The sequence below is a fragment of the Rhineura floridana genome, chromosome 11, assembly GCF_030035675.1.
Source record: "Rhineura floridana isolate rRhiFlo1 chromosome 11, rRhiFlo1.hap2, whole genome shotgun sequence".
NCBI classification, from domain to species: domain Eukaryota; kingdom Metazoa; phylum Chordata; class Lepidosauria; order Squamata; family Rhineuridae; genus Rhineura; species Rhineura floridana.
In genome coordinates, this window is record NC_084490.1 from 39,130,547 (window position 1) to 39,157,985 (window position 27,439).

Genomic DNA, 27,439 nt, shown 5'->3' on the forward strand with positions numbered 1-27,439 from the left:
CCCATAATCATGTATTTCTCAACCCCATTCCCAGGCATCTCTCATAGGAAATTATACTGAGTCCAACCCGGTCTCTCTAGCTATCATAGCCCACGGAGATGCCAAAAGCCAGATCAAAAGGAAGATGGAACAAACGTACAGGAACCTCAGACAAATTGCAAGGGACAAGATGAAAAGGTGGAAGAAGCACAATGTAGACCTGCTAAAGTTTCCATTTCTGATCAGAGAAATGATCCCCCTAGTAATTATGGACATCTCTTCCACACAGAGCTTTTGTGGGGGCTACACAGAGCAGAGGATTAGGGGGCCAGGGTAAGCAGGAGAATCTCCCTAATGTTCGAAGTTGCTGTCCTCAGCCTCTGATTGGCTTCCAAGCTAGCTTTCTTCAATGCCAGCAGTCTAGTGCAAGCAAATCAGGACTGTCCATGTGCTTCAACATCCAAACTCGTTTAGACTGAAATCCCTTATATGTCTCCTGTCCCTTTGTATCTAGACTCCTGTCCTTTGTCATTAAGTGCTCTAGTACCTCTCAGCTTATGCTTGACCTTTTCAATCACAGCCCTAGCCTAGTGGATTCTCCAGTTTCCAGACTTGGGTCTACATCTGAGTGGGTTTCCAGGAGGGAGAGGTTCTTGAACAAAGTTTTGCTAACATCTGGCACATGAAATGTAATCATTCCATATTCTCCGAAGAACAAACTACTCTGAGTAGCGTTGTTTCATTTAACCAAACATTCCTTAAGTCTTTTCTTCAACCTTTGCTCAATTGTTTCACTCTCCCCTGTGTTATGCTCTCAGCTGGGGAGAGAACGGCTATTTCCCCACCTGCCTTCACCTCTTAATGCATCCCATTCTGTGAGGGCCACCAACCTGGATGGCTTTAAAAGAGGATTAGACAAATTCATCAAGGCTGTCAGTGTCTACTAGCCTCAATGGCCCTGTTCTACCCCCTCTGTCAGAGGTAGTAACCCTCCGAGTACCAATTGCTGGGAATCTCAAGTGGGGAGAGTGCTGTTGCACCTGGATCCTGCTCGTGGGCTTCCCATAGGCATCTGGTTGCACAGTGGAAGAACAGGATGCTGGCCTACATTGGCCTTTGGCCTCATCCAGCAGGGCTCTACTTATGTTCTTATTCTCCAGCCTTCACCTACCTCTTCTTTAGCAACCCACTGAAGTCCAGCTCCCCAGCAGAAGCGTCTCTGCCACCTTCACCTCTGCAAGGAGAAGAGAGAGAGAAGATGTCACCACACAGCAGCACCTGCTGAACTGGCTCAGCCTGCCAGTGGATGCTGTTTGCAGAGAGCAAAGGAGCCAAGCTGTCTGAGGTTGTGGCCTAGAGGCACTTCAAGCCTCCCACCAACTCAATGAAGAGTTCATGCTCAAGCCATGGGCCTTACGTCCGTTTGAAAGCTTGCAGCACGTTTCCACTGTCCTCTGTCCTTGGTGCTGAAAGAGAAGAAAGCAAATATGTAAAACTGAAATCTTAAACCTTGTCTATCTTAGAAGGGGTGTCTCGGCTTAATCCGGCCTTTTCCAACCTGGCGCCCTCCAGATGTTTTGGATGCAGCTCCCATCAGCCCCAGCCAGTACTGATCTGGAGGGCACCAGTTTGGAAAAGGCTGGATTAATCCCGTAGCAAATGCAAGGAAGAAACCACAAAGCTTCCCAAAGCTCCTTCATTGGTATTGTTGTGCTGTGTGGAAATCTAGAGATTGTTTGAGAGGAATTACTCAACTGGTGTGGTGAACATAAGCATTAATCAGTTGTTAAAGGGGCCACAAGCCTCTTTGATGTCATCAGTCATTCCACCATTTTACACAATTTATTCCACTTTTGTTACTCACCAGGAGTAGGACAGTAAAAATATACAGGTAAATATGTCAGTATAGTAAACCTATGCCACTATAGAGTTATGCACATATTTAAAAACTCAGGCATCATCTCTGAAAGCCAACCTCAGGCCTTGGCAGATTATATTTCTACATGAAATACAGATTTTGAAAAATCAACAGGCTGATTTCAACAAACTTTTACTCAGAGCAGACCCCACTGAAATTAACAGCCGTGACTAACTTAAATTCATTAATTTCAATAGGTCTACTCTGAGTAAAGGTTTGTTGACGATAACCCTGTATTTCTAGTTCTTTGTGTGTGTGTGTTTTCTTTCTAAGCCTGCAAGCACTTGGGGGACAAGGAAACCTCTGCTACCTGCCACAAGCCCTTGGGACAGTGGGGCAGACTAGGTTTCCAAATATGCAAGCAAAGGAATAAATATCCAGAGGAAAGGAGCTCCAGAGGTGGAAAACAGACACCAAGAATGCCATTTAATGTGTTCTCACGGTTTGGATTTTACGTGTGAAGGGCACGCATACAGAAGGCAGCCCTCGGTCAACTATAAAAGACCACAATGGGGAATGTTGTCTCCAAAGGACAGTGCAAGGGATCAGGTCACTTAGGGTTCTGAGTCAGGGATCCTGGTGATACCTTCCATATCAATGTTGAAGGCGCAGCTGTCAAACTTGTCCTTGGCCGTCACCTCACAGCGATAGTCCCCCCGGTCTCCTATTACCACTTTGCCAATTTTTAGCTCACAGGTGTAAACCTGGAGGAGTAAGCAAAGAATAAGCAGAAGGATTAAGATTCATTAGTAGCAATCATTTCCGTCATAGCATTTAGCATGCAACAGGCATGATCCAGACAAAGTCAGGCATGCCTAAATCCCACTGAAATTAATGGGACTTCAGAACACAACCTGATGTTGTGCAAGCTACACCTGCTGAAATCCCTCTTCTATTATTGTTGTTATTTCTTTATTATATTTATATCCCACCCTCCTCCCTTCTACACACATCTGTTCAAGGTGCAGGAGTGTTCTTTCACACCTGGCCACCCCAGGTGCGCTACAGTACTGAAGAGGTGGAATGCAGAGCTGCACAGAGCTAAAACATTTATTTGAAAGGCAAATAAGTGTTTTATATATAGGGTTCATCTTTTTAAACAAAAATGTTTAATGTGGCTATTTGAGCACTTGAGTGATCTGGCAGGGCAAGTTCATAGCCTAGAACGCTCTTTAAAGTAAAATAAATATTTGAAACACTCTCAAAATCACATGAGCCTGGAGAGGTGTGTTGCTCGTGACGTCACAGGCACTGTTCAGTAGGTTCCTGTGACACTTACACATCCACATTTCACAGAGCATTTGTAAGAGCAACGGTTGTGTTGGCTGGGTGGGAGACAGGGTTCACCTACTTCCAGTGACAAAATATTCCAATTTCAGCAAGAAACACGCAGTTTCACGGGAACAGGAGGGATATTTTGAGAAAAGTCCTCTGGGTCCCAGTGCCAAGTGAGTACCAACACTTAATTTATTGTGTTGAATATTTGAACATTTGAAAAGTCTACTAGATAAGAGTAGCTCTCAAAACACAACAAAATAAACAGAAAGTCAAATCATAGTCAGTTTTTGGCCATTATTGGCCCTGACAAACACCATCATTCCTTTTTTATTATTATTCAATTTTATTATTATTCTGTTTTTTCTTGTATATTATACTGACTATAAATAAACAGAGAAGTTGCGGGGGGATCTAAAGCACACGGCAAAATTCCATATTGTAATCAGACAGAGCATGTAAGTATCCCAAGTAATGTAAATGGATCTACATTATCTTTTACCTTGTTATACCAGAGAAACACCATCATCCAAAGGGCATGCTTACCAACGGAAACTCGCTTAACTTGGGGATTGTGGTTTGGGGGAGGTGACTAAAGATCTCATAATAATTATCAGTTGCTTTTGCAAACTGTAATTCCCAGAATCCTTTAGAAGAAAGCCATAATCATCTTGAGATGCATGCACAAGGGGATTTATATATTAATTTATAATTATTTATAAATAAAATCGCAACAGTCTAAAATGAGTTTAAGAGGGCAACTAATTATTAGAGAGCTGATGCCCTTAGCCCAATCCTTAGCTTCTCTTTCTACTAGGACTCACATTTTTCTCCTTGTCAAAGCTGTCATTGAACTGGAACCGCAGCCCGCTCTTAATACCCAGCTCCAGCCATTTCCCTTTGAACCATTTGACTGTGGGCTTGCAAGGGAGCTGAGCCCCGTCCAGCTCCATGCTGATAGCCACATCCTTCCCTGAAAAACAGATACATGGAAGTCAGTGGCATCCACTTCTCCTCTCAGACACATACCTCATCATCCCACAGGGCGAGATGGGACAAGAAAGACACTTTTGCAGCGGAGCTGCTCCAACTCCAGCCGAAGGTGCAACACAGAAAGTTTCTACACAGACTCACAAGATGGGCAGGGTTATAGTTCGGTGGTGCAGCATTTGCTCTGCATGCAGAAGGCCCCAGCTATGGTCTTTGGAATTTTCAGGAAACATCCCTGTCTGAAATCCTGAAGAGCCACTGCCAGTGTTGACAGTAACGAACTAGATGGACCAATGGTCTGACACAGTATAAGGGAGCTTTCTAAGATCATGCCATTTTCCTCTAAATTAACTAGCTCAGTATAGCTACCATCCACTGGTTCCAAAACCTCACAGTGCAACTACCATCCACTGATAAGCATCTCCATTCCTTTGACCTTTTTATCCTTTTCATTGCACATATATGACGATTTGTGCTCATGATGCTATCGCAGAGGTTACATGCAATCCAACTTTCAACGTTGCTTGTGCCTGCAAATGATTTGGGGTGGTCACCGTTTCACTTCCAGTCACTGCATATCCCATAACTCCCTCCTGAAATCCCATACCTACTTATACCACAAATGTTCTGGTTTATTTTTGTCCTGCTTCTGTTGCACTATAACCCCTCTGGACAGCAATAATGTGGTAGCATTGGGGAGCATCGCAGAACAAATTAAAGCAGAATAAACCCACCACTAATGCACTATTATTGTGTTAAGAAAATGTTACAGAATACACCGCAATAGAACACCAATCTGAAGGGGCCCTGGTTCACAGATGCATGTACATCCCTTGATTCGGGTCAACCATTCATCCATCCATGTCTGTAAGAGCTCGGAAAAGTTACTTTTTTGGACTACAACTCCCATCAGCCCCAGCCATGCTGGCTGGGGCTGATGGGAGTTGTAGTTCAAAAAAGTGACTTTTCCAAGCTCTGCTGTTTATTAGCTAGCCTGCCTGATTCACCTCTAAAGCAGAGTCACAATTTGAAACTTAGCACTAGCTGCAGCCACCTTACTGGAGCTAGGGAGGTCTGGGTCTAGTCAGTGGCTGGATGAGAGAATTTCTGGGGATTCCACATAAACCACCTTGAGACAGCCTCCTCACCTGAACCACCAATTTGGTGCCCTTTCATGACACCCCAAACCAGCCATCTCAGGCAGCCTCCTCACTCTGCCTAATGTTCGGGCTGGCTCTCTGCTGCCACTCAGCTCCACTACTTACCACACTCTGTTAACAAATTTTCTGGTTTCTTGATGAAGAGTCCATCTGACTGAGAGGAGGGCTCCCCTTTATTTCCATCTGAAAAACACAGAAGGGAAGAATCTATTTATTTATTCATTACATTTCTATCCCACCCTTCCATCCAAAGGAGGTGAAGAATGGGCCGTGTCTTATTGGTGAGCTGGAAGCAAAAGCTGTGCTGGGGCAAATGGGCAATGGCGGGGTCCATAGAGCAGGGGATCGTGGGTACATCTGCACTAGGGTCCTGAGGAGGAAGGACCATAGCTCAGTGGCAGAGCATCTGCTTTGTATGCAGAAGGTTCCTGGTCCAATCCCCAACGTCTCCAGGTAGGCCTGAGAGAGAACCCCATCTGACGTCCCGGAGATCCACTACCAGTCATTGTAGACAATACTGAGGTAGAAGGGCCAAAGGTTAGATTCATTATAAGGCAGCTTCCCATGTTCCAAGGAGGACAGGTGGGCTGCAGTCCATGGGGCCCACCCACTGATAGCACAACTCACATGGAACTTGAGAGGGCAATGTGGGGAAAAGCCACAGCTCAGTGGTTGAGCATGTGCATCACATGCAGCAGGTCTCAGGTTCAATCCCCAGCATCTCCAGATAGAGCTGGGAATGTTCCCTGCCTGAAACCCTGGACTGCTGCTGCCAGTCAGTGTAGACAATACTGAGACAGGTGGCCCAATGGTCTGACTCAGTGTAAGGCAGCCCTCTATATTCCTATGTTTATGAACCAGAAAACAAATGCTTATTTGATCAGTGATTTCTCTACCATTGGGAAGGGCCGTAGCTCAGCGGATGAGCATCTGCTTTGCATGCAGAAGATCCATCTATCCCTGGCATCTCCAGGTAGGGCTGGGAATGGCTCTTGCCTGAAACCCTGGAGAGCTTCTGCCAGTCAGTGTAGAAAATACTGAGCTAGATGGTATAAGGCAGCTTCCTACGTTTCTGCCTCCCATGTTCCCCACTGCTATAAGGAGAGCCCCAGATTGTTGAAGGGTGTGGGTATATTTTCACCTGCTGGGCGAGGCCCCAAAAGGTGGTGGCAGCAGGAGGAGGCAGCAGTGGGTACTGGGAAGGAGTTTCACTGAAGGGTAGGGACGTACCCCAGGGAAGAAGCTTCCTTTTATTCAAGGCTCTGTAAAAATGCTAGCAGTAGATATGGGAAAACGTCTTGATGAAACAGAGCAGGGTCTGACAGCTGCTACGTACCAGGAGTGGTATATCCCTGGATGCCGAGTTCATGGAGCCTAACTGCACATTTACCCAAGCGGCCCTTGCAACGTACAAGCCCTCCTTCCCTCAGTTGTTAATCATGAAGGGCATTTTTTTCTAGGATGAAATATCTGGGCCTCACCTGATGGTGCCTGCTCAGCCTGAGCCTCTGCTGAAGGGTACAGAAAAGGAAAAAAAGAGTTAGACCCTTGACCCTAACCATGGTAGCATTCTACTTTCCCCATAACTCCGAGCGTAACTTCTCATTGTAGCACAGCCTGTCCAAAATGGGTACGTTTGGTGAATATTCCTAGGTTTAGGAGTTTGCATTTCGCCCTTATTCCTATTCTGTTCCAGGATATTCCTTATGAATATTTAAATGGTTGCCCATTTGCTACCGGGCCAAGTTCAAGGTTCTAGTTTTGGCATACAAAGCCCTATACAGCTCGGGACCAGGATACCTGAAAGACCGTCTTACCCCTTATATACCCAGTCGATCACTGCACTCTGCAGGTGAGGCCCTCCTGCAGATACCATCTTATCAGGAGGTTCGTTCTGTACAATATAAGAAATGGACCTTTAGTGTGGCAGCACCTGCCCTGTGGAATTCCCTCCCTTTGAATATTAGGCAGGCACCATCTCTGCTATCTTTTCGGCGCCTTTTGAAGACTTTCCTCTTTCAACAAGCCTTTTAGGTTGAGACCTATCCCAGTCTGCGTCTGTGTTAGAATTGCTTAATATGTTTTTTAATAATGTTTTTAACCCTTTTTTAAAGTCGTTTTTTAAAACGTTTTTAACCCTGTGTTGTTTTAATGTATTTTAAGATCTGTTTTTATGATGTTTTAAAGTGTTTTTAGTGCTTTGTTTGCCGCCCTGGGCTCCTGCTGGGAGGAAGGGTGGGATACAAATTAAATAATAATAAATAAATATCTCACCCTTTCTCCCAGCAGGAGCCCAGGGCAGCAAACAAAAACACAAAAAACATTCTAAAATATTATAAAAACAGACTTTGAAATATGTTAAAAGAAAACATCTTTTTTTTTTAAATTCCAACACAGACGCAGACTGGGATAAGGTCTCTACTTAAAAGGCTTGTTGAAAGAGGAAGGTTAATTAGAAACCTCTCACCAGGAAAACACACTGCTATAGTTGACTCAGAATGACTTTCTGTGGTGAATGCAAAGTATGGGTAGGGACTTCAGCTGTGTTTCACTGACCCAGTTCAGAAGTAATTATCAGCAATGGTGTATCATTATGTCCACAAGCTGTAGGCTCATGCACTCCCCATTCCCTTCTTCTCATTTCAGATTTATTTGTAGGGAGGTTAGATGACATTACATCAAAACAAGTGTTCTCCTACACTTTCCAGTGCATTTCCTCATCACTTTCCTTACCGCAAAACTACTGCTCTTTTGTGGAAGCAGGTTTGTTGCGCAAGACACCTCCCCATCAGCTATAATTGTGCAAACTGAATTTGCTGGTATGTAATTGAATCCCGCCTGAAAATAGCAACAAACTGGATGTGTCCTAAGATGTTGGAAAGAGAGGTCTGAGAAGCAACCTGGAGAGGTCTGAACCATTTTGGCTTCTGGCCTCTACTGATTCTGCCTCAGGGCTAGCAGCAGACTTCTACCATCCCACCTCCTTCTTGCCCGGTACTTATATAAACATATCTGACTCTCTTGCTGAAGCTATTTTCAGCAACCTCCTGCCCAAGGAACAAGAAAGCAATGTGTGTTTCCCCAATGGCTCTTCATTCTTCCACTCCACAAACGCAATGGGAGCATGACTTTCTGCTAGCCAGTGTGTGCCTGAGTGGGCCAATATGGGCTTCCTGATCCCACCTTTCTTCTCCTCTTTCTTTGGTGCCTTTGGGTCTTCTTTTTTCTTCACCTCTTTCTTCTTTGCTGCTGTAGAAAAATAAAAAGAAGGCAGTTCAGGGCAGGAATAATGAGCCACTTCAGCGCATGGAGTCAAATGTGCACACTAATCCAAAACATGTAGGAGCAGTAATATGATGCAATCCATGTACATAATGCTTTACAAAGTACGCCCCCCCAAAAGTCCTTGCCCCCAAGGAACATACAATCTGAATTCTGAAAGTATGGAAAGCAGGAAAAGGGAAGGGAGAAGAAAAAGGATGATTATGTGAGCAACTGCATGTATTTGTCTTTTTGCGGGTTGGGAATGATGACAACTGAGGAGTACAGTACCAGCCCAAGACATTTTGTCACCTAAAGCAGAGCCCAAATGTCAGGCAACTCCCTCCCTGATGCTGAGCTGAAATGGTAACCCACTCACCTTTGCTAGGGACAAAACTTTAAAAGTCTTGCTGCACCACTGAATCATCAGTTCCTGCCTTCATATATCCTCCCACTCACAGGTCATGTCAGTCTGCTACATCAAGGGTAGGGAACCTTTAGTTCTCTAAATGTTGCTGAACTACAACTCTCCTATCAGCTCCAGCACATATGCCTAATGGCCAGAGATAATAAGAGCTGGAGTTCAGGAACATCTGGAGGGCCAAAGATTCCCCACATCTGGGCTGCAGGGAAAAGCCAGTGGGGGCTAAGTTGAATGCTTCACAGTAAAGGTAGACTTTTAGGAGAGAGTTGAAGGAAGAGAGGAAGGTGGAACCTATAGATTCTTAACAAAGAGATAAAAAAGGTGGACATTCCAACTGAGGGCTCCTCCAAACAAACTATTTATTGATCATTCATCTTGATTTTCTTGCACAAAACTTAAGCAGAGTTTAGATTCATCCTGCATTCATCCTGATTTGCTTGTGGGGTGTTTATATGTCTTCTTGTTAATAATTTGTTCATTCCACAATTTCCAGTGCATTTCCCTGTCACTTTGCTAACTGCAAAAAGTCTGTTTCATTTTTAAAGTGGATTTGTTGCACTAGCACAGCCTTCATCAACCTGGTGCCCTCCAGATGCTGTGGACTACAAATCCCATTATCCCTGATCATTGGCCATGCTGGCTAGGGCTGATAGAAGTTGTAGTCCGAACCATCGGGAACACAAAACGATGGCAATGGCTGCACTAGGGTGACAGAGCACTTTAATCCATTTTAATTGCACAAACTTAGATTTCCTGGTATGTGCTTGAATCCCTCTTGCAAAATACATATGGTCTCTAGAGCATGCTGCTGAATGACCCAAGGGAAATCAAAATCAACCACTTGGAACTCCAGGAAAGCCTAAATACAGGGACAATGTATAAATATTGCAATCTCTCATCACTATTCATTATTTTTATTTAACAACATTTATATATTGCTTGATTGTAAAAAAAAACCCTCTACGTTGTTGCAAAACACATTAAAATTATCAATAAAATGGTTAAAAACAATTAACTAACAACATTTTAAAAACAATTAAAACAGCAACAAACTAAAAAGGTTAAAACACATCAACATCTATGTGTCTGGATAGGCTTGACTAAAAAGTTTTAAGCAGGTGCTGAAAGAAATGCAGGGAAGGTGCCTGCCTGGTGTCAGTAGGCAGGGAGTTCCAAAGGGTAGGTGCTGCCACATAAAATAATAATATCTTACAAGTGCAGAACGAGTATTATGCGGCACCTGTAACCAGGCCAGTTCCACAGATCCAAGTGCTCGAGTGGGCACATAAGGGGTAAGGCGGTCCTGCAGGTGAACTGATCCCAAGCTGTTAAGGGCTTTATATACCAGTAGCAACACCTTGAACTTGGCCTTGTAACAAATTGGCAACCAGTGCAGATTTCTGGGCAGAATAAACCAAGAGATAAGATAAGGAAGATAAGAACTAGAGGAACTGGAAGACAGACATAAAAAAAGCACTCCAGAGAAACAGGGATAAGGTGAAAAGAAACAAAGCAAAAACTTAGACTTTTGGATACACATAAAGTCTTCTAAGGGATGCTAAATGTGAAGCAGATTTATTTTGAGCAGGGGGATAAAAACAATAAATTGCTAGTTGAGAAAAATAAAGAGAAATGAGAGAGTGCCTTGATAACTACTTTTAGGAAGAAAGATGGAGATGCAGAAAATTACAGAGGGATGGTATAATTGAAGAATTTACTCATTACTATAAACCTTGGTATAATTCACAGACACCAGATCTGAGAAAGATGTCAGGAACTTTATGTCACAGATTAAGCTGCTTTGCTTAAGTGTGGAAGACAGTGAGTATACAGGTGACACTGAAGTAAGATTAGCTTTTAGAAAAACCTTAAAAATAGGAAAACACTTGGCTCTAAATGGGTTTATTGCAGAATATTATAGGAGATTTATTGATATTATAGAACACCCATTAAAACTCTGAATGAAATGCATTGGATGGGCAATATACCACAGGAAGGGTCACTGGGTATGATAACACTAACCAGTAAAAAAGGGGGAAATTTGTAAGACATTGCACCATACAGACCTATAAACCTGTTAAACTTCAGTCATAAGAAACTAACAACAATATTATGAATAGGATAAATAGATATGTCCATGCAGATCAAATGGGGCTTATTAAAGGAAGATTGTTAACAATGAATATATCAAAGACACGGGAATAGTATAAATAAAATGCTTATCTCCAGCCTTACGTTTGTTTTTGGATGCTGAAAGGCCTACTGTTCTTGAAAGAATGTGTGAAAGGATTTGGGTTTGGAGGGAAAAATGGTAAATGGATCGACGTAATTTATAAAAATCCACTGGCCAACCAACTATTCTTAGCAACATTTCAGCCCAGCAGAAGAAGTCGCCCCTTGTTGAGAACATTATTTGCTTTTTCACTAGAACCTTTAGCTGAGGCTATAAGACAGAGATGGGGAACCTCTGGCCCTCCAGATGTTGCTGAACTACAACTCCCTGCAGATCCAGGAAGCAAGGCCAATGTGCAGGGATGTTGGTAGTTGTAGTTCAGTAACATCTGGAGGGCCAAAGGTCATCCACATTAGATTATTTGAGAGAAGCCATGTGCTTTTTACATGTATAGTGTGGGTGGGACCAAGGCACACTTTGTGCAGAAACACTGTAAATGGGTTGAGGTATGCAAGGCAATAGAGTGATTTGTTCCTAAACTTTAGGACTCATTAACATCAGATTTTACCTTTGAATTTAATGGAGACCACACAATGTAGATCACCTATTGGCATATATTGCATTGGCCCTGCACCCCATGTGGGTACTTTCCGAACCCCAATGTACACCTCATCCCACCTCTTAGGCACATTCCATCCTGTCCATTGCAGTGCTTTATAGACTTAAGACTGCTCTCCAGCTTTCCACATCCTGTATGTGTAAATGTGTCTGCTGGGAGTGTTAATCCAGAGCAAGGACCCTAATTACCACCTATACAAGGAGAAACTATGTGGTGTGAATTTGGAGGAGCAAATAGGGAGACTGTAGAGGAGGATCAGAAAACGGATAAGAATGAACCTGGATGAATGGGGGGGGGTCCCATTGACAAGTTAAGGGAGTGGACGCAGGAAGCAAGTGGCTAAGGTAGAGCAATAATAATTGTGGGATGGAACCAAAGGGGGGAAACCAGGAAAAGCAAGTGAGAACGCTCCATCTATAATGAAAAGCAATCACTGGAGGCTGTGATCAAGAGAAGAAAGGTGGATGAGGATAAAAAAATTAACTAATTCCCTGGCTGCCTGCAATTTTCATTCTCAAAATTGCCCTCCACTCAAACTGCTTTAAACAGGTTCTGGGGGTAAGTTCTGGCTTGAATTAAATGTAAGCCAGGCATAGGCATTATTGGCACAATTTAGATATCATGCCAAACTCTGGCTACGGAAGCTTTAGTGTGATGGTTAAATTGACAAACTATGGTTTGCGATCATCTATCAAACTACAATTGGAAATAACGGTTTGAACTTACGCAATTTATGTAATTACATAAATTATGTTATTCCACCCCATTCATTTCAGTGCAAAGGAAACACATTGCAAATGGGGGGAAAGTGTAATGAATTGCCTATCATTTCTGGACTGAAAGCAACAATGAATACCAATAATATTTGCTAGATTGATTTCCATTCTGGACATAGGACAAATAAGCAACATCTGCAATTTCTGCTCTAATTTCTGTTTTCATCGGAATTCTCTGACATCCCTACTGAAGAGGGTTCGGAAACCATGTTTTATGCTAACTATGGCTTGGCATGATCTCTGAATTGATAAACTGTAGAACTGCAGGAGTTGTTATATCTCCACAGCCACTGCATTTAGTCTCAGAAAACGATAATCATAGCAGCTAAACAACTATAAACCATGGATTGCCTGTACATTTGGAAGCTCAAATCATGGTTTGGGATCAAAGCTCTAATGAGTGTAAATCACAATTTAGGATGAATTCTCAATTAAGCCTGTGTCACATTTGCTGGTATATGAACATAGGAAGCTGCCTTATATCAGGTCTGTTATTTTGTCCATCTACCTCAGTACTGTCTGCAGGAGCTCTTCAAGGTTCCAGGCAGAACTCTTGCCCATCACCTGCTACCTGATATTTTACCTACAGGGACAAGGTCTTGAAAGGGATTGCTGATTTTAAACATTTTTTATGTTTTTAAAAGTAATTGCAAGTCAAACAAATAGTTCCACCTGTACACTTAAAGCACAACCAATGCACAAGTAAAGCACACGGCTTCCCCAAAGTATTCTGGAAACTGTGGTTTCTCCCTCTCAGAGTTACAATTTACCAGCTCTCAACAAATTACCGTTCCCATGATTCTTTGGGGGAAGTCTGGTGCTTTAAATGTGAGTTGGATATGCTTTAAATGTATGGTGCGGACCTGTCCTAAGTCAAACAAATAAAATAAAGTTGAAAGTGGAACCTTCAGCATGTCATGGATGTGCGTGTCAAGCACGTCCACTGAACTATGGCCCTTGTCCAAAGTCATATCATTAGGGAAATATAAGCAAAACAGTACCACGTATACAAAACCTCAGCCTTACACTGAGCCAAGGACTCAGATCCAGGTTAAGCAAAAACAAAAACAAAAAAGACAATGCATTTATGAATGTTATAGATGATTCACTTATTTATGCCATAAAATACCAAAAACCCAGACATTTAAAGCAACAAGGAAACCATACAATTGGCCAGGTCCATTAAAATACAGCAATACCCTCTTCCTTTGCCAACAATATAAAAAGCAGTAACATCAAAATGGAATAGAAGCACCTGAAATCAATACAGAGCAACCTTCCACATCAGAAATCATCAAGTAGTTTAATATTGATCCAAACTAGAACAGAGAACATAAGAATATACTTATTTACTTAGAGCATTTTACTCCACTCTTCAGCAGAAAAGGCTCCCATCCAAACCAACATCTAATCCCATTTTCACTAGTGCTAATGCTAAGGTGGCCACTTACAATCATTTGCAAGCAGAAGATCTACTCATATTCACAACCCTTTAAGGGTGCAGAAAACAAATAGTACTAATTATGGTAAATTGTTAGTTCCAATTGGTGAAAAGAAGCCATGTACTATCTGCCGCCCTGGGAGGAGGGGCGGGATATAAATCAAATAATAAATAAATATCTAAAAAGGTTATTAAAGATGTTAAGATTACTGCTAAAGGCAGGGATGTAGTCGTCTGGAGTCTTGGGGGATCTTAGACCCCTTATTTTTTGGAAGCCAGGTCCCAGCAGGGTCCCCATGTCTCCAGTGTGCTATGAGCCAATGCATTAAAGGGGAGTGTGTTACCCAATGAGAAGAGTCTTCTAAAGCAGTATTCAAGCCTGGCCAGATTACTCTATAGTCTTAGAAGGTTGTATAATCTTAGAAGGGTGCATGGCTGTGAGGGAGAGTGGCTGTGACTTATGAAGGGACCCTGCACTGTTGAATTTGTCACTATGCTACTGGCTAAGGGTGAGATCCAACAGCTTGTTCCAGTTATTGTGAATCAGTATTACAACTGAACCCTGTTTGTTTCCAGATTTCAATCACAGGGAACATGCTGGAGAGAGCCCAAATCAGATGAGGTTGATTCTGTCGATTACTGCCCTTTTTTTACCATTTTGCAATTCTCCCTACACAGGCCATTGAATGCAAAATCAGCTTAAATCAGAATCAGTTTAAAAACACTGTGACTAACGCGCCTCTGATTTTGGCCAACAGATTTTTTTAAAAAAATTATTATTAAATACAAGTATTAAAATTATTACTGGCTTTCAAATTATATTAAAATAAATACATGCATTAATCTTGTATATATATAATTATAATCTTTTTATAAAAGTAGTACTTATAAAAACTGCAGATGACAAGCATCATGTTAAAAAGGGCATTTCCTCCTGTGTGAAAAAGAACAGGGTATGTCTTTTCTAATATGTTTTTAACACTTGCATGCATCATCTAAACAGAAAAAGCATACTTTTCCCCTTTAGAATGGTTGTGTATATGCAAATTTATGCAGATTTAATCAATTGATTAATCGACCAAAACTAATATTAAGTTTTATTTAATCAGGTGACAACCCTAGTTAAAAGGACAGTGCAGCCCCCCCCCAACAAAATGTTGCAATGTGGAGAGGTTTAAGATTTCAGCCCTCCATTCCATTCCCCTTCCACCTGGTTTTTCCCATTTCCTCCCCCTTGGGGTCCCTCCCTTAGGTTTTTCCCCACAATTTTTTTTTTACTTTTGCAAACATTGGGTTCCACCACCACCCCTGCAAGCCTGCTGATGCCACCTTCCTGTGCATGGATGGGACTGTAGGGGAAGGGCTGTAGTTCAGTGGTAGAGCACCCCCTGTGCATGCAGAAGGTCCCAGGTTCAATCCCTGGCATCTCCAGGTAAGCCTGGGAGAGAATTTTGCCTGAAATCCTAGAGAGTTGCTGGCAGTCAGTGCTGTAGACAGTACTGAGCTAGATGGACCAAAAGCCTCACTGGGCATAAAGAAGCGTCCTGTGTTCCTGTTTTGAGTACAGCCTGAACATCAGAAATAGAAAGAATGATTCCACCTGAATTTCACTGCATTTATTCATGAGATATATTACCATAATGCAGCAAAGGAGAAAGGGTGGCATATTTTAAGAGCCAGGAGTTTATGAATGTGCTTTGGAGACAGAGAGATTTGTTGTGTTTTATTTTGAGAGACGAAGGACAATACAGAATTGTTTTATAGAGAAGTAATATTTTATAAGGTTGTTTTCTCTTTTCTAAGGTTATCAGTTCCTTAACAGCCCAGTCTTTTGGTTTTCTTTTCTTTTCAGGTCACTGTTGCTCGAGAGATTCACAATTTGTGCTCTGCAGAATGTCTCTGCAATACAAGTGCCCCCCAAACTTCTGGGATTTAGAGGAAGGGCCTCCCAGTCCAACAGAGAGACGTTCAGGCAGGAAGGAAGGCCTAAGCCCCGGCACCTCTCATTTAGAAAGCAAGCCTTCTTGCATGATGTTGACCCTGTTCCATTCCCACTATGTGCTGAGCCTGCACTCCTCGCCTCCCAATAAAGCACCAGCACCGACTCCCTTCTCCCAGCTTGTGTAACCCCCTAATATAGCCAGGTGCAGAGTGCTGAGCCGTCACCAGCAGCGATCAATAATAACCCAACCTCCTGGGCCAACGGAGCAAGGACATGAGGGACAGAGGGATCCAGCTGTCGCCTGGCCTCCGCCAGAACCTGCAGGGCCCGTCTCAGCCTCGGGATGCTTTGCATAGCTCCCAGTGGGAGACTGGAGGGGGAAGAGGGAAGTGGATCCTAGTGGTTTTGGGACTTCCTTTTGCAAGTGAAGATACACAAAGGGCCACAACAGGAAGCAAAACCCACTTCTCCCTCTACAACTGCCCACACACCCACACCTTATTAGGGAAGCTTGCCTGCTTCTTGGAGATGCAGTGCTGTAAAGCAGGGATGAGAATACTGTGGCCCTGATATTATTGGACTCTAATTCCCATCACACCCATCAGCACAGACAATGGTCAGGGGGTGATGGGAGTTGCAGTTCAACAATATCTGGAGGACCACAAATCCCTCACTCCTATAGAAGTTGGCAGGATCCTCATATTTCAATTCACTGCCAACTAGAATGCAGGAGGTGTCTGTGAGGCACTGTGTGTATTGCATGGCCTCCTGGCTATAATTTTAAAGGTTCTGATTTCCACTTGCTTCTGTCGATTCTCCTGTATTTCATGCCCATTTTCCAGATCCACACAAGTTCACTTCATACAATTATGGGGGTGGTAATTATTTTGGGCAATAAGGCTTCCTTGATGGTTGAGAATAATCTGCATAGTTGAAATTGCTCTGCCTATGCAAAATGCATATAATTGCCATTGATCATCCAGAAAAGCCCCCAGGAGGGGCGCTACTGCACTAAAAAAATGGTACCAGTTCACAGTGGGGAACTTCCTGTTTACCATCACAGGCACGGCTGGCCCTACCATTAGGCAAAGTGAGGCATCACCTCAGGAAGCTGATTTGGGGCAGGCCTGGTGCCAGCGGGTGGCCAGATTTTGCCCTGGCCAAGGGCCCCTGTGGCCCAGAGGGTGGGTGGACCTTCCAATCTGCGCCAGCATCGGAGAGCCTTCGGGCTTAGGGCGGTATATAAATTAAATTAAATAAATAAATAAATAAATACTGGTGTGGATCACAGAGTGGCAGCTCCCAGACACCACCCCATACAGGCAGTGTGGGCTTAAATAAGCCCACCTGCCCTATCTGCCTGTCATGTCAGCACATTAGTGTGCACCGCCCCACGCTGTGCACACATGCCTGCCATCATCCAAGATGGCAGTGGGGGCTTCCCTAACGGGTTGATGTCCCTGTTGCCATCTTGCATGATTGCAGGCATGTGTGTGCAACATGTAGGGTGTGCACACGGATGTGCTGATACGCCAGGTGTCGGCCCTGACTTGGGGTGTTGTGAAAAGGCTGCAAATGGTTATTTCATTTTATTATTGTTGTATTTTTTGTACTCCCTAAGAGAGGTACTTATGTGATTTTCTGCCTCAGGTGCCAAAATAACTTAGCCAGCCTTGAGTACTATGCACCTTAACTGGGAGTGTGGGGAGGAAGTTTTATTCCCCCTTAACCAGCAAAATATCTAACAACAGGCAACAAAAATGTGTGTAAATTGTAGGCCTGTGAATCAGCACTGGAAATGGGAGAGGAGAAGGTGGAAGAAGAGGAGCCTTGTATGGTTAGTGCATTTAGAAGGGCCCAGGGCTGGAGGGGGGTGGGGGGTAAGGGGTCTACTATAAGCCTGGGCCCATAGAAACCTGTAACTGGCCCTGAAAAAGGATTAGAGTTGCCCAAAAAGCAAAGGAACAAACAAAGCACCATCCTGGTCATTTTGGAGGGTAGGTAGGTTTGATATTAAGTACAGGGCGTTTATTAAAAATGGGGAGGCCTAAAAATGCAAGCCCCCTGGCTTGAATTGATTGACCCCATTTTGACTCTGGCCCACTTTGGACTAGGCCTAACTCAAAATGATCTTGCAGCCCACCTCATCTACTTTCCCATCGTCCCTGCCAGCCTCATTTCTTTCCCCAAAGTGGCTTTAAACTAGGAAAGCGGGAGAAGTGCCAAAGGGCAGGAACGCAGGCCAAGAGAGGTCTGATGAAGTATCTCCTCAGCAGCAAATGGCAGGTAAACACCAGATATGACGAAGCGCTATAATCCCTGGCAGGAAATGATGGGTAGAGGGTAGGGATAGAGGACAAATTCAGTTCAGGTTTCATTTAAAGCCAAACTGATCAAATTCGTATTTTCCAAAACAATATGAGAACCAAAACACAGCCATCCTTTGAAATTCTTGCCTCTATGAATTTTGTGTTGCAGTTCTCCAACCAAGCAATGAGGACAAAAATTCATACATTAGGGAAAGGGTGAACAAAATGAATCTATTGGTGAAAACAGCATACAAAAATGCATTATAGCAGGATAAATGGCTTGCAAAAATGTGTCAATCAGTCAAAACCGCATGCAAAAATGTACTTACTAGAAGAAATTATCACTAAAAATGCAAAATAATTGTAATGGGGTTTTTTTAATTGCAAATTGCTGCAGAAACAGGGCAAACTGAATTTAAGATTGGAAAAATGAGAAACTGAGAGAGCAAAATTGACAGAACTTTCTATCTCTAGTGGAGTATGTCCTTTGCCACCAACTAGGGGCCCCAGAGAATCTCTCCTGGCCCATTTTCCTACCCCCCGGGTTGCTTGACACCCCTTTCCTCCCTTCCTGAAAGTAAGGATATTTTCCTTGGGGAATGGGAAAACTAGGTGGGTTGTGGAGGAGGCATGGGAGAAGTGGGTATGAAACTGGGCTCCTCAAGTGTTCAAAACCATTGATGTTTTTCAAGTGTTTGATTTTTGGGCCCAGAAAGCATATGCTAATCCATCCCTAGTTACTGTTAGGTCAGTTGCCAAAAGTGCAAGGGGCCATTCTAATACCCCATACGCCCACCGACCTGCCACCCCTAGATCACTATTGCATTGGGTGCATTTTTTGCTTTATACTTAAAAAAAAAAACCCCGTAGCTGGGCTGCACTTCCTGAGATATAAAAAAGTTGCAAGATCAGTAAGTCTCTACCACTGGGTCCATCGCCAGTCCTGATCTGGCTCCACCCCCAGATCCCACCCATACACCAGATTTTTATTTATTTAAAGTGCTGGCAGTCCTAGGAGCCATTCTGAGTCTAAATCAGTGGTTCCCAAACCTCCCCCCCCCACTGGACCACTTGAAAATTGCTGAGGGTCTTGCTGCCTGTTGTAGCAATTGTGTTTTTATTGCTTCTTTATTTCTTATATATGTCCTATGGAATTTAAATTGTAACACAATATAAGAAATAAAAGAAGCAATTAAAAAACAATTAAAAATCAATATGACTATTTAATGGGATGGATGTGCCGTCTCCTCTCTTCAACCACAAATCCACAGACACATCACGGACCACCAGAATGCAGCTTGCAGACCAGTGGTGGTCCACAGATCACAGTTCAGGAAACCTGGTCTAAATAAAGGTCCCACTTGCAACATGTGCATATGAACCCCACAAAGATGCACTCAATGTATATGGGGGAGCAGGATTGTGCCTCCTAGCCCCTCTCTGATGCTTCTGTGGGCCACAGCCCCCCCCCATGATTGTGCATACAACATTAATGTAAAAGAGCTGCATTTCTTCCACATAACTGTGGAACTGTGGCACTGATGGGAGTTGTAGTCCAAACCATCTGGAGGACACCATGTTGGGGACAGCTGCTCTAAACAGAAGTGTGTATGAGGCCAGCATTGGTAATATTTCTTTTGAATTGCTAATCCAGCTGCTTGTTCATTCCCTTTTTGTTTGTAAATATTTCATTTTTCAATAGAGGTTGGGGGGTGGGTTAAAAACCTCTTCCGGGAGGCACTGATTTAGCACTGTCCCACCTGTAGGTCCTTCAACCCTTCCTGAGGGCCTGCTGACCTTTCATGGGCTCTCTCTCACATTGCCTTTTCGGGAACCCTGTGTCCTATTAGGGACATGGAGAGAACAGGGCTCCGTGCTCTAAGGAAGGAGGCAGGGCCAAGAAACGTTTATAATTAGCTGCCTGGCTTCGAGCTACTAATACTCACCCACTAAGGTAACTCAACCCCCAGGCTGGAGCAGAATCCCCTGGGATCAGCACTTTAGGTGAGCCGGGTCTCTCCGTTTACCCCTCCCTGCTTCTGTCCAGGGTGCTTGCTGTCACTAGGCCAAGACTTCACAGAGAACACCCCTATAGGTGAGGGAAACAGCCCCCTCAATCCCAAGAATGTCCTCCTCTATGTATCTGGGAGGAGAGGCACACAAATATGTTCCAAGAGATTAATAAAATAAACCTCAGCCACAGCTATAAACTCTAGGGAAACCCATTAAAATGTACACACCTCTCTGTGTACACCTCATGTATGCTCAGCTGTGCATTGCGCTTACACACACACACACACACAACTGTTTGCAGACTCTTGGCAGATCTGAAAGATGAAGACCACATACATTTAAAGATATTTTCTCAGAATACATAACTAATGCATACCCCAAAATATATATTGTCCACCTACAGTAGAGGCACAAAATAGGATGCAAAATATTTCCACACCTACAATACATACCCAAAGCAGAAGCCACGGTATGAATTTACCCAGAACCCCCATCGGGTTATGCTTATCAAGAATACAGTTGCAAAAAGTAGACTCTTTTTATATTTACCAGGAACAGCCCTGGAATATTAAATATATGGAGTGCTGCTATAGGGCACTGGACTTCCCAAAGTTTGCAGAAGTACAAAAAAATTGGGGAGAACATCCAAAATTAGCCTAATGAGGACTGAGAATGCTCAGTGACCATAGAATGAGGACTGACTGTTGTGGGGAATAGAAACCTGGGGGGGGAGGGGGGAATGAAATGGAGTATTCTGAACAGGAGCACACCATATTACAGCCTTTTGTTGTAGATCCCACTTGAATCTTAATCCCAGCAAAACTAATCACATAAGGCACATGCCCCAAGACCCTCACAATGCGCCATGTAGGTATAAATAGACTAGAGGGCCCAACGGTATGATTCTACACACACAATGCTACCCCATCACCAAATATATGTATATGTCATAGAATGCATCCCAGTGGACAACAAGCTTCTTAATGCAACATACACAAAACACAGTAATGCCTTCACTATGGGTACACATTAACTTGCACATTCCAAGTGGAGAAGAGTCACCACCAACTACAGTCATAGGACATATACTTATCATATGTGAAATATGTACACACACCGTGCGGACCACTATCTGTTGCACAGTAGTTAGGCATACTGAAGTCCCATTGAAATTAAAGGGGCTTAAGTAATCTGAACTCATGCTGGATGGTGATGCCACTTGGCACATGCCTTGACATAACAACTGATGTGACAAATATAAACACATTTACAAATATGACAGTCATACATTGTGACATTTGCCCACACTGGCGCATCCAACACTTGGGCTGCAGTGTCATCAATATGCGGATGACACTCAGCTCTATCTCTCGTTTAAATCTTCACCAGAGTCGGCTGTGGAGACCTTGTCCAAGTGCCTGGAATCCGTGAGTGGATGGATGGGAAGGAACAAGCTGAAGCTGAATCCTGATAAGACCGGGGTACTACTTGTGGGGGACAAAGGAAGGTTGGGCGATATTGACCTGAAGTTCAATGGGGTGAGTCTACCCCTGAAGGACCAGGTCCGCAGCCTTGGGGTTGTGCTTGATTCCAGGCTGTCCATGGAGGCTCAGATTTCGGCAGTGAGCCGGGCAGCCTGGTATCAACTACACCTCATACGAAGGCTGCAACCCTACCTTCCTGATCACCAGCTCCCACAAGTGGTACACGCCCTGGTCACCTCTCGTTTGGACTACTGTAATGCGCTGTATGTGGGGTTACCCTTGAAAACGGTTCGGAAATTACAACTTATACAAAATGCGGCGGCTCGATTACTTACGAATAGTCGCCGCCGGGATCACATCACACCAGTGTTGTTCGATCTACACTGGCTTCCAGTTGTTTTCCGAGCCCAATTCAAGGTGTTGGTATTGACCTTTAAATCCCTACACGGTTTCGGCCCAGTTTATCTCACGGAGCGCCTTCAACGCCACCAATTATGCCGCCCGACAAGATTGGCCACACAGGGCCTTCTCTCAATCCCGCCAACAAAAACAGCCAGATTGGCGGGTACTAGAGAGAGGGCATTCTCAGTGGCGACCCCCACTCTTTGGAACTCCCTCCCACAAGATCTCCGGCACGCCTCTTCCCTAAATGTATTTCGGAAAGCCTTAAAGACCTGGCTCTTTCAACAGGCCTTCGGGGTTTCTGGGGAGGGTTAACTGCTATAACTGTAATGCCTCCTGCCCTCTTTTAATACTGTTGTTGCAGATTTATTGATTTTACACTGTTTTATATTGTATCACTGTATTTTATTAATTGTATTTTAATGATTTTGTACGTCGCCTAGAGTGGCCATTGGCCAGATAGGCGACACAGAAATTAAATTTATTATTTATTATTATTATTACAATCAGCATTCCCAAAGTGACAAATAAATCCATGTGGCACAACAAGAATCCTCAGAGAATCCTGCAGTGCAAGTGGTTTGGAGAATGTCCAAAATATTCAGAGAATCAAAAGACCGGATAAATGATAGGTCTTGTTTATAGCAGCATTTCTTTACTTGCTTAAATGCCTGCCCTGGCCCACCTTCAAAGGCTGAGGTCCCCAAGCTAAGCACAGACCAGACAGGTATCAATATACATTCAATTTTTCCTTGATTTTTGCTTCAACCATTCTTAGAAACAAACTTCCAGTTTTCCATTTATTTTATTACAGACCATCTTGCTTTCATCATGGAAACCAAGGTGTGGCATACATGAGATTTTCAAGCAGTTACCTATCCAGGCACTAAGGTTGCCAAGCCCAGCCTCCAAGAGGTCTTCTGTATCTTTAAAAGTTATGCAGGGGGGAGGGAGAATTCCACCTTGTGGTTTTTCCTATTACAGGGTTGCAAGAACACCTGCACTTGGCTGACATTCTCATCTCCTAAAGATACAGGATCAGTCTCAGGCCAACAACCTGGCAACTCTAGTCGTAATCAACTTGAAGGCACATAACAACAATTAAAAACAAACCTAGAAAGTGAGGAGTATCTCTTTAGCTGCCACAACAGAATATCATGGCCCAAAGCATTATTTTGGAGGATGGAGTGGGAATGGTGAAAAGCGTGCATTTCGCATTGGGAGCTGCTGGCATGAAGATTATGGTTTGCCATAGGCGATGCTGGCGGGGCAGAGGGGGGAAAGAAATACAAGCACCATCCCAAAGGCCCAGACAAGTAGCTGATTCTACCCCCACCTCCACCCCACTCATCTGGTTACTCAAAAGGAAGGCACTCTGCATGTACAAATTATAAGTCAATTATAAATACCCAGAAAACAACATTATATAAATATAGTAAATAAATAAAGGAACAAAATAATCTGGGCATTAAAATAAGGCTGAAATCCAAAACCTGTTTACTTGAAAGTTGACTCCATCAAAATCACTAAGACTTCATCAGAGAAAATATTAGATAAAAGCCTTAATGCGAAATATACCAATATTTCTTTTAAAGTGTGGGGCAAAATTTGCCCACCATTACCAGAAATACATTTCTCGGGGGGGGTACTGCTGGGTTAAAGCAATGCCTGTTTTTCCTAAATGAAGGAATTCACATTCTCTAATCAGGCCAGGCACTCATTTTGCAGAGGAATTTGTAAACTTTTGAACTTTGCCACCTTCTAGAAGGTAGGAAGAGATACTTCCACCCTCTTCTCTTATCTCCCTGTGTTACCTTCTCTTTCTTCCACACATTCCTAGAATGTTAGGAAAAAGTGGGGGTTTAGCTCGTTCAGGCAATTTTTAATCATCATCATCATCATGCTGTAAGGTAAATAACTTCCTTTCCTGAGTTTCCTTTCTTGGCTGCCATACGAAGACTCAGAGCAACTGCATCTAGGCAGACTTTATAAGTTTTAGGAGGAAACTTAACCATGGAAATTCCTGATCCTAACCTCTTGGTGTTGGCTGCACCATGCACATATTTTTAGTCATATTCATTTGCATGTCACCTTCCCATGCACAACACACACACACATAAAATCATGAACAGCTGAAATACCATCACACACACACTTTCTCTCCCCCCCCCAAAAAAAATTAATTTCTCTCTCTTTTCCTCCTCCTCCCTTACTTCTTGCTTTGGGCTGGAACAAAACCACACATCTTCCCTCTTCCCCCTTCCCCCTTCCCCCTTCCCCCCTTCTTTGTTGCTGAGTTGAGGATGAGATCCTTGTTAATGCCTTCTCCCACAACAACTGACGTCCCCAGGAGCCAATCAGCATGAAAGGGAGTGTGTTAGGTACTGAGAAGGGTCTTCTCAGTGGCTGACTCACCTCATTTCACTTTGATTGACTCTGATCAGCAGGAAAGGGCAAAGAAGCATGTTACATGTTAGAAGACTCTTCTCAATGGCCAACACACTCCCCTTTCATGCTGATTGCCTTGTAGGATTCTGGAGACATAGGGACCCTGCTGGGAGTCTAGGTCTGGCTCCCAAAAAAGTAAAGGGTCAGACACTCCAAGACCCTAGAAGACTACACCCCTGTAATTATTGTAGAATCATAGAATAGTAGAGTTGAATTATTGAAGCATCCTGAAGCAGGGCTGGCTCAAGGAATTTTGCCAGTATAGGCAGTGGCCAATAGTGCTCTTCTCCCAGACATCTTGTATGCTGAACAGCCTAACATTGTCTCAAGAAATAACCAAGAAAGTTTCCTAGGATACTGTTTTGCTAGATGTATTTTTAATTTAATCAACATAAAAATATGATTAATCAGGTTGACTGAAACAAAGCATTGTAATATTTCAGACATCAACACAGTATAAGTGATCACATCAAATTTAGATTTTGAACAGAAAAAACTTCCTTATAAGATTCAGGAACTTGTACCAAATATAATCAAGCTAATATTTCTGTTAAGTATTCACAGCTGAAACAGATCACATGGAACAAGGGGCCATGTAAAGCTGGAGCCACCTTAACCAACTGTGGTCTTCCAATAAACATACCTCATGCCCTTTCTCCATCCTTCAGACTTCTCCATGAAACACAAATACATACATTCAGAAGCCTCAGTTCATAAAATGCCCTATTTCTAACATCTTAGCTTGTTCAGCACAACTTTGCTTCACTCTGCAACAACAAAGAGTCAGAATACAATATGACCGAATTTGAAAAAAAATAGTTATTGTGAACAGTCTTTCTTTCTGGTACTTGTTCCTGATACATCACTGCCTCTGTTCCCCACTCCCCCTCCCATTTTTTTTATTTTTCGGAATGGCTTGTTATAATGTTGTGTTAGTGTGAATGAGTTTGCTCGAGTTTTCATTCTACCAGGTTCAACTTTCTCGCCAGGATTTCCCTACCTTATAACTCACAGTGGGGGTTGGATGCCTCTTGTGTCTAGTGCACATGCATTCAAAAACGCTCACAGCAGGAACATTTAGACAGCAATAGCACAAAACCTGCCATCTGGCCATTTCACATGCTGGCAAGGTCCATGCTAAGCTGTTGATAACAGATTAAATAACATGTATTATGTTTTTATCTTTGTAACTATTGAAAAGATGCTAGAAAAACGTAAGAAGTGTTCTTTAATCTTTAAAGTTTAACTCAAAGGACAAACATCTCCTTAGCTTTTAAAACCGTGCAGGACAAGCTATGAATTCCTCCCACTTCCCTGAGCGGTGACTTCCAGGAAGAGGTTCAGCTGTTCCAGAGGACGACTTCCTTTGGAGGAAAGAGCCCTACAGATTTAACAGCATTTTTGTAATATTTGGTTTCTTGACAAACAGATTAGTACAGCATCAGTGCAGGCAGCAGTACCGTTAAGGGCCAAGGTCTTTGCACAGAGCCCCAGATCTCCTGCCCTATCAACCCCTTTTTTGTGTTAAAATTGTTATTGTTTATTTTTAAACAACATAAATACATAAAATAAAGAATTAAGCAACCGCTCTTGATCAGTCAAACAGATAGTGAATTAAGATTTCAAATACCTTTCTTTCTTTTTTTACTTTGCTTACAGGGCTGTTGGACATGCTGCAAAGTCCAGTGAGGGAGCCCCAGTTCAGTGGCAGAGCATCTGCTTTGCATACAGAGAAAGTCTCAGGTCCAATCCCTGGCATCTGCAGGCAGGGCTGGAAATATCCCTTCCACAAAACCCTGCAAAGTTGCTGCCGGTCAGTGTAGACAATACTGAGCGAGGTGGACTAACAGCCTGACTCATTATAAGGATCCACTATATAAATTTGCTCAAAGACCTGTATTTGCAGGTATACACTTATAAATTACCACATGCAAATATGTGTCATGGGCCTGTGCCCTGAGTCAAAAGACTCAGTTTCTAGGAATGCCTCTGAGGGCTCGTCCAAACGACTGTTTAATCAGCGATGTGATCGCTTTGTGTCTTCATTCATTTTCCATGGTCCAGACGTCGCCCGTTTTCGCGGATGTTATAGCGTTTAAATCCGCATCTGCAGTATTGCAAAAAATGCGATTTCCTTTTTTTAAACCTGGAATCACCCGCTTCAACATAGCACTAGGATGCAATACCCCGGACTTTAGCGATGTAGGCGGTTCATGGGCGGTCCTTGGCCATTTCCCCACACCTGTCATTCCCATCCAATCACTTTTGCGCATGTGCGCGAATGTCTGGGGGAAGAAGCCCGGGAAAAGTGAACCAATTGGGAGCAGAGTTGGGAAAAAGAAGTACGGGTGTGAGGGCTCAAAAAAAAGTATTGTCAGATGACAAAGCACATATGAAAACATGGATTATCAAAGTCAGTTTGGACGAGCCCTGAGTGAAGACAGCCAGCATGCACATTCCTGCCAAGTGGGGAGATCCACTACCCCAGGCCAGATTCCCAGAGAAAAAAGAGTCCTGCACCAACAAGGTGCCTGCGGCTCACCACTAACTTTCCATTCTTCTTCTGTTGTGTCTTGCTCTCTGTGTTTGAAAAACTTCCCTTTTTCCTAAACATGTAGCAGCACAAGCAGCTCCAGGTTGGAGGGGATTATGGCAAAGGGTGGCCACTTTATAGAGGACAATCCATTTGAACGGCTGTCCAGTCCAACTTCAGTTTAAAGACAAAGAACCCTAAGAACAGAGAGCAGGAGGGGCCTTGACAGCAGACTGAACAAGCTCACAAGTTACTCAGTTGCAGTCTTCCCAACTATGATGAGGGGTATTGC

At 43.4% G+C, this 27,439-nt stretch overlaps 1 protein-coding gene across 1 annotated transcript in view; it reads right to left on the minus strand.

The window, feature by feature from the left end:
- The window catches only part of MYBPC2 (myosin binding protein C2), a 71,456-nt gene that overhangs the window by 37,235 nt on the left and 6,782 nt on the right, over window positions 1-27,439 (minus strand). The window contains exons 2-8 of the mRNA XM_061588028.1: window positions 8,506-8,571; window positions 6,804-6,833; window positions 5,428-5,505; window positions 3,997-4,145; window positions 2,484-2,601; window positions 1,397-1,445; window positions 1,151-1,213 (exon numbers count right to left, since the gene is read on the minus strand). Coding sequence (XP_061444012.1) covers window positions 1,151-1,213; window positions 1,397-1,445; window positions 2,484-2,601; window positions 3,997-4,145; window positions 5,428-5,505; window positions 6,804-6,833; window positions 8,506-8,571 — 553 coding nt within the window. The remainder of the gene's footprint in view (window positions 1-1,150; window positions 1,214-1,396; window positions 1,446-2,483; window positions 2,602-3,996; window positions 4,146-5,427; window positions 5,506-6,803; window positions 6,834-8,505; window positions 8,572-27,439) is intronic.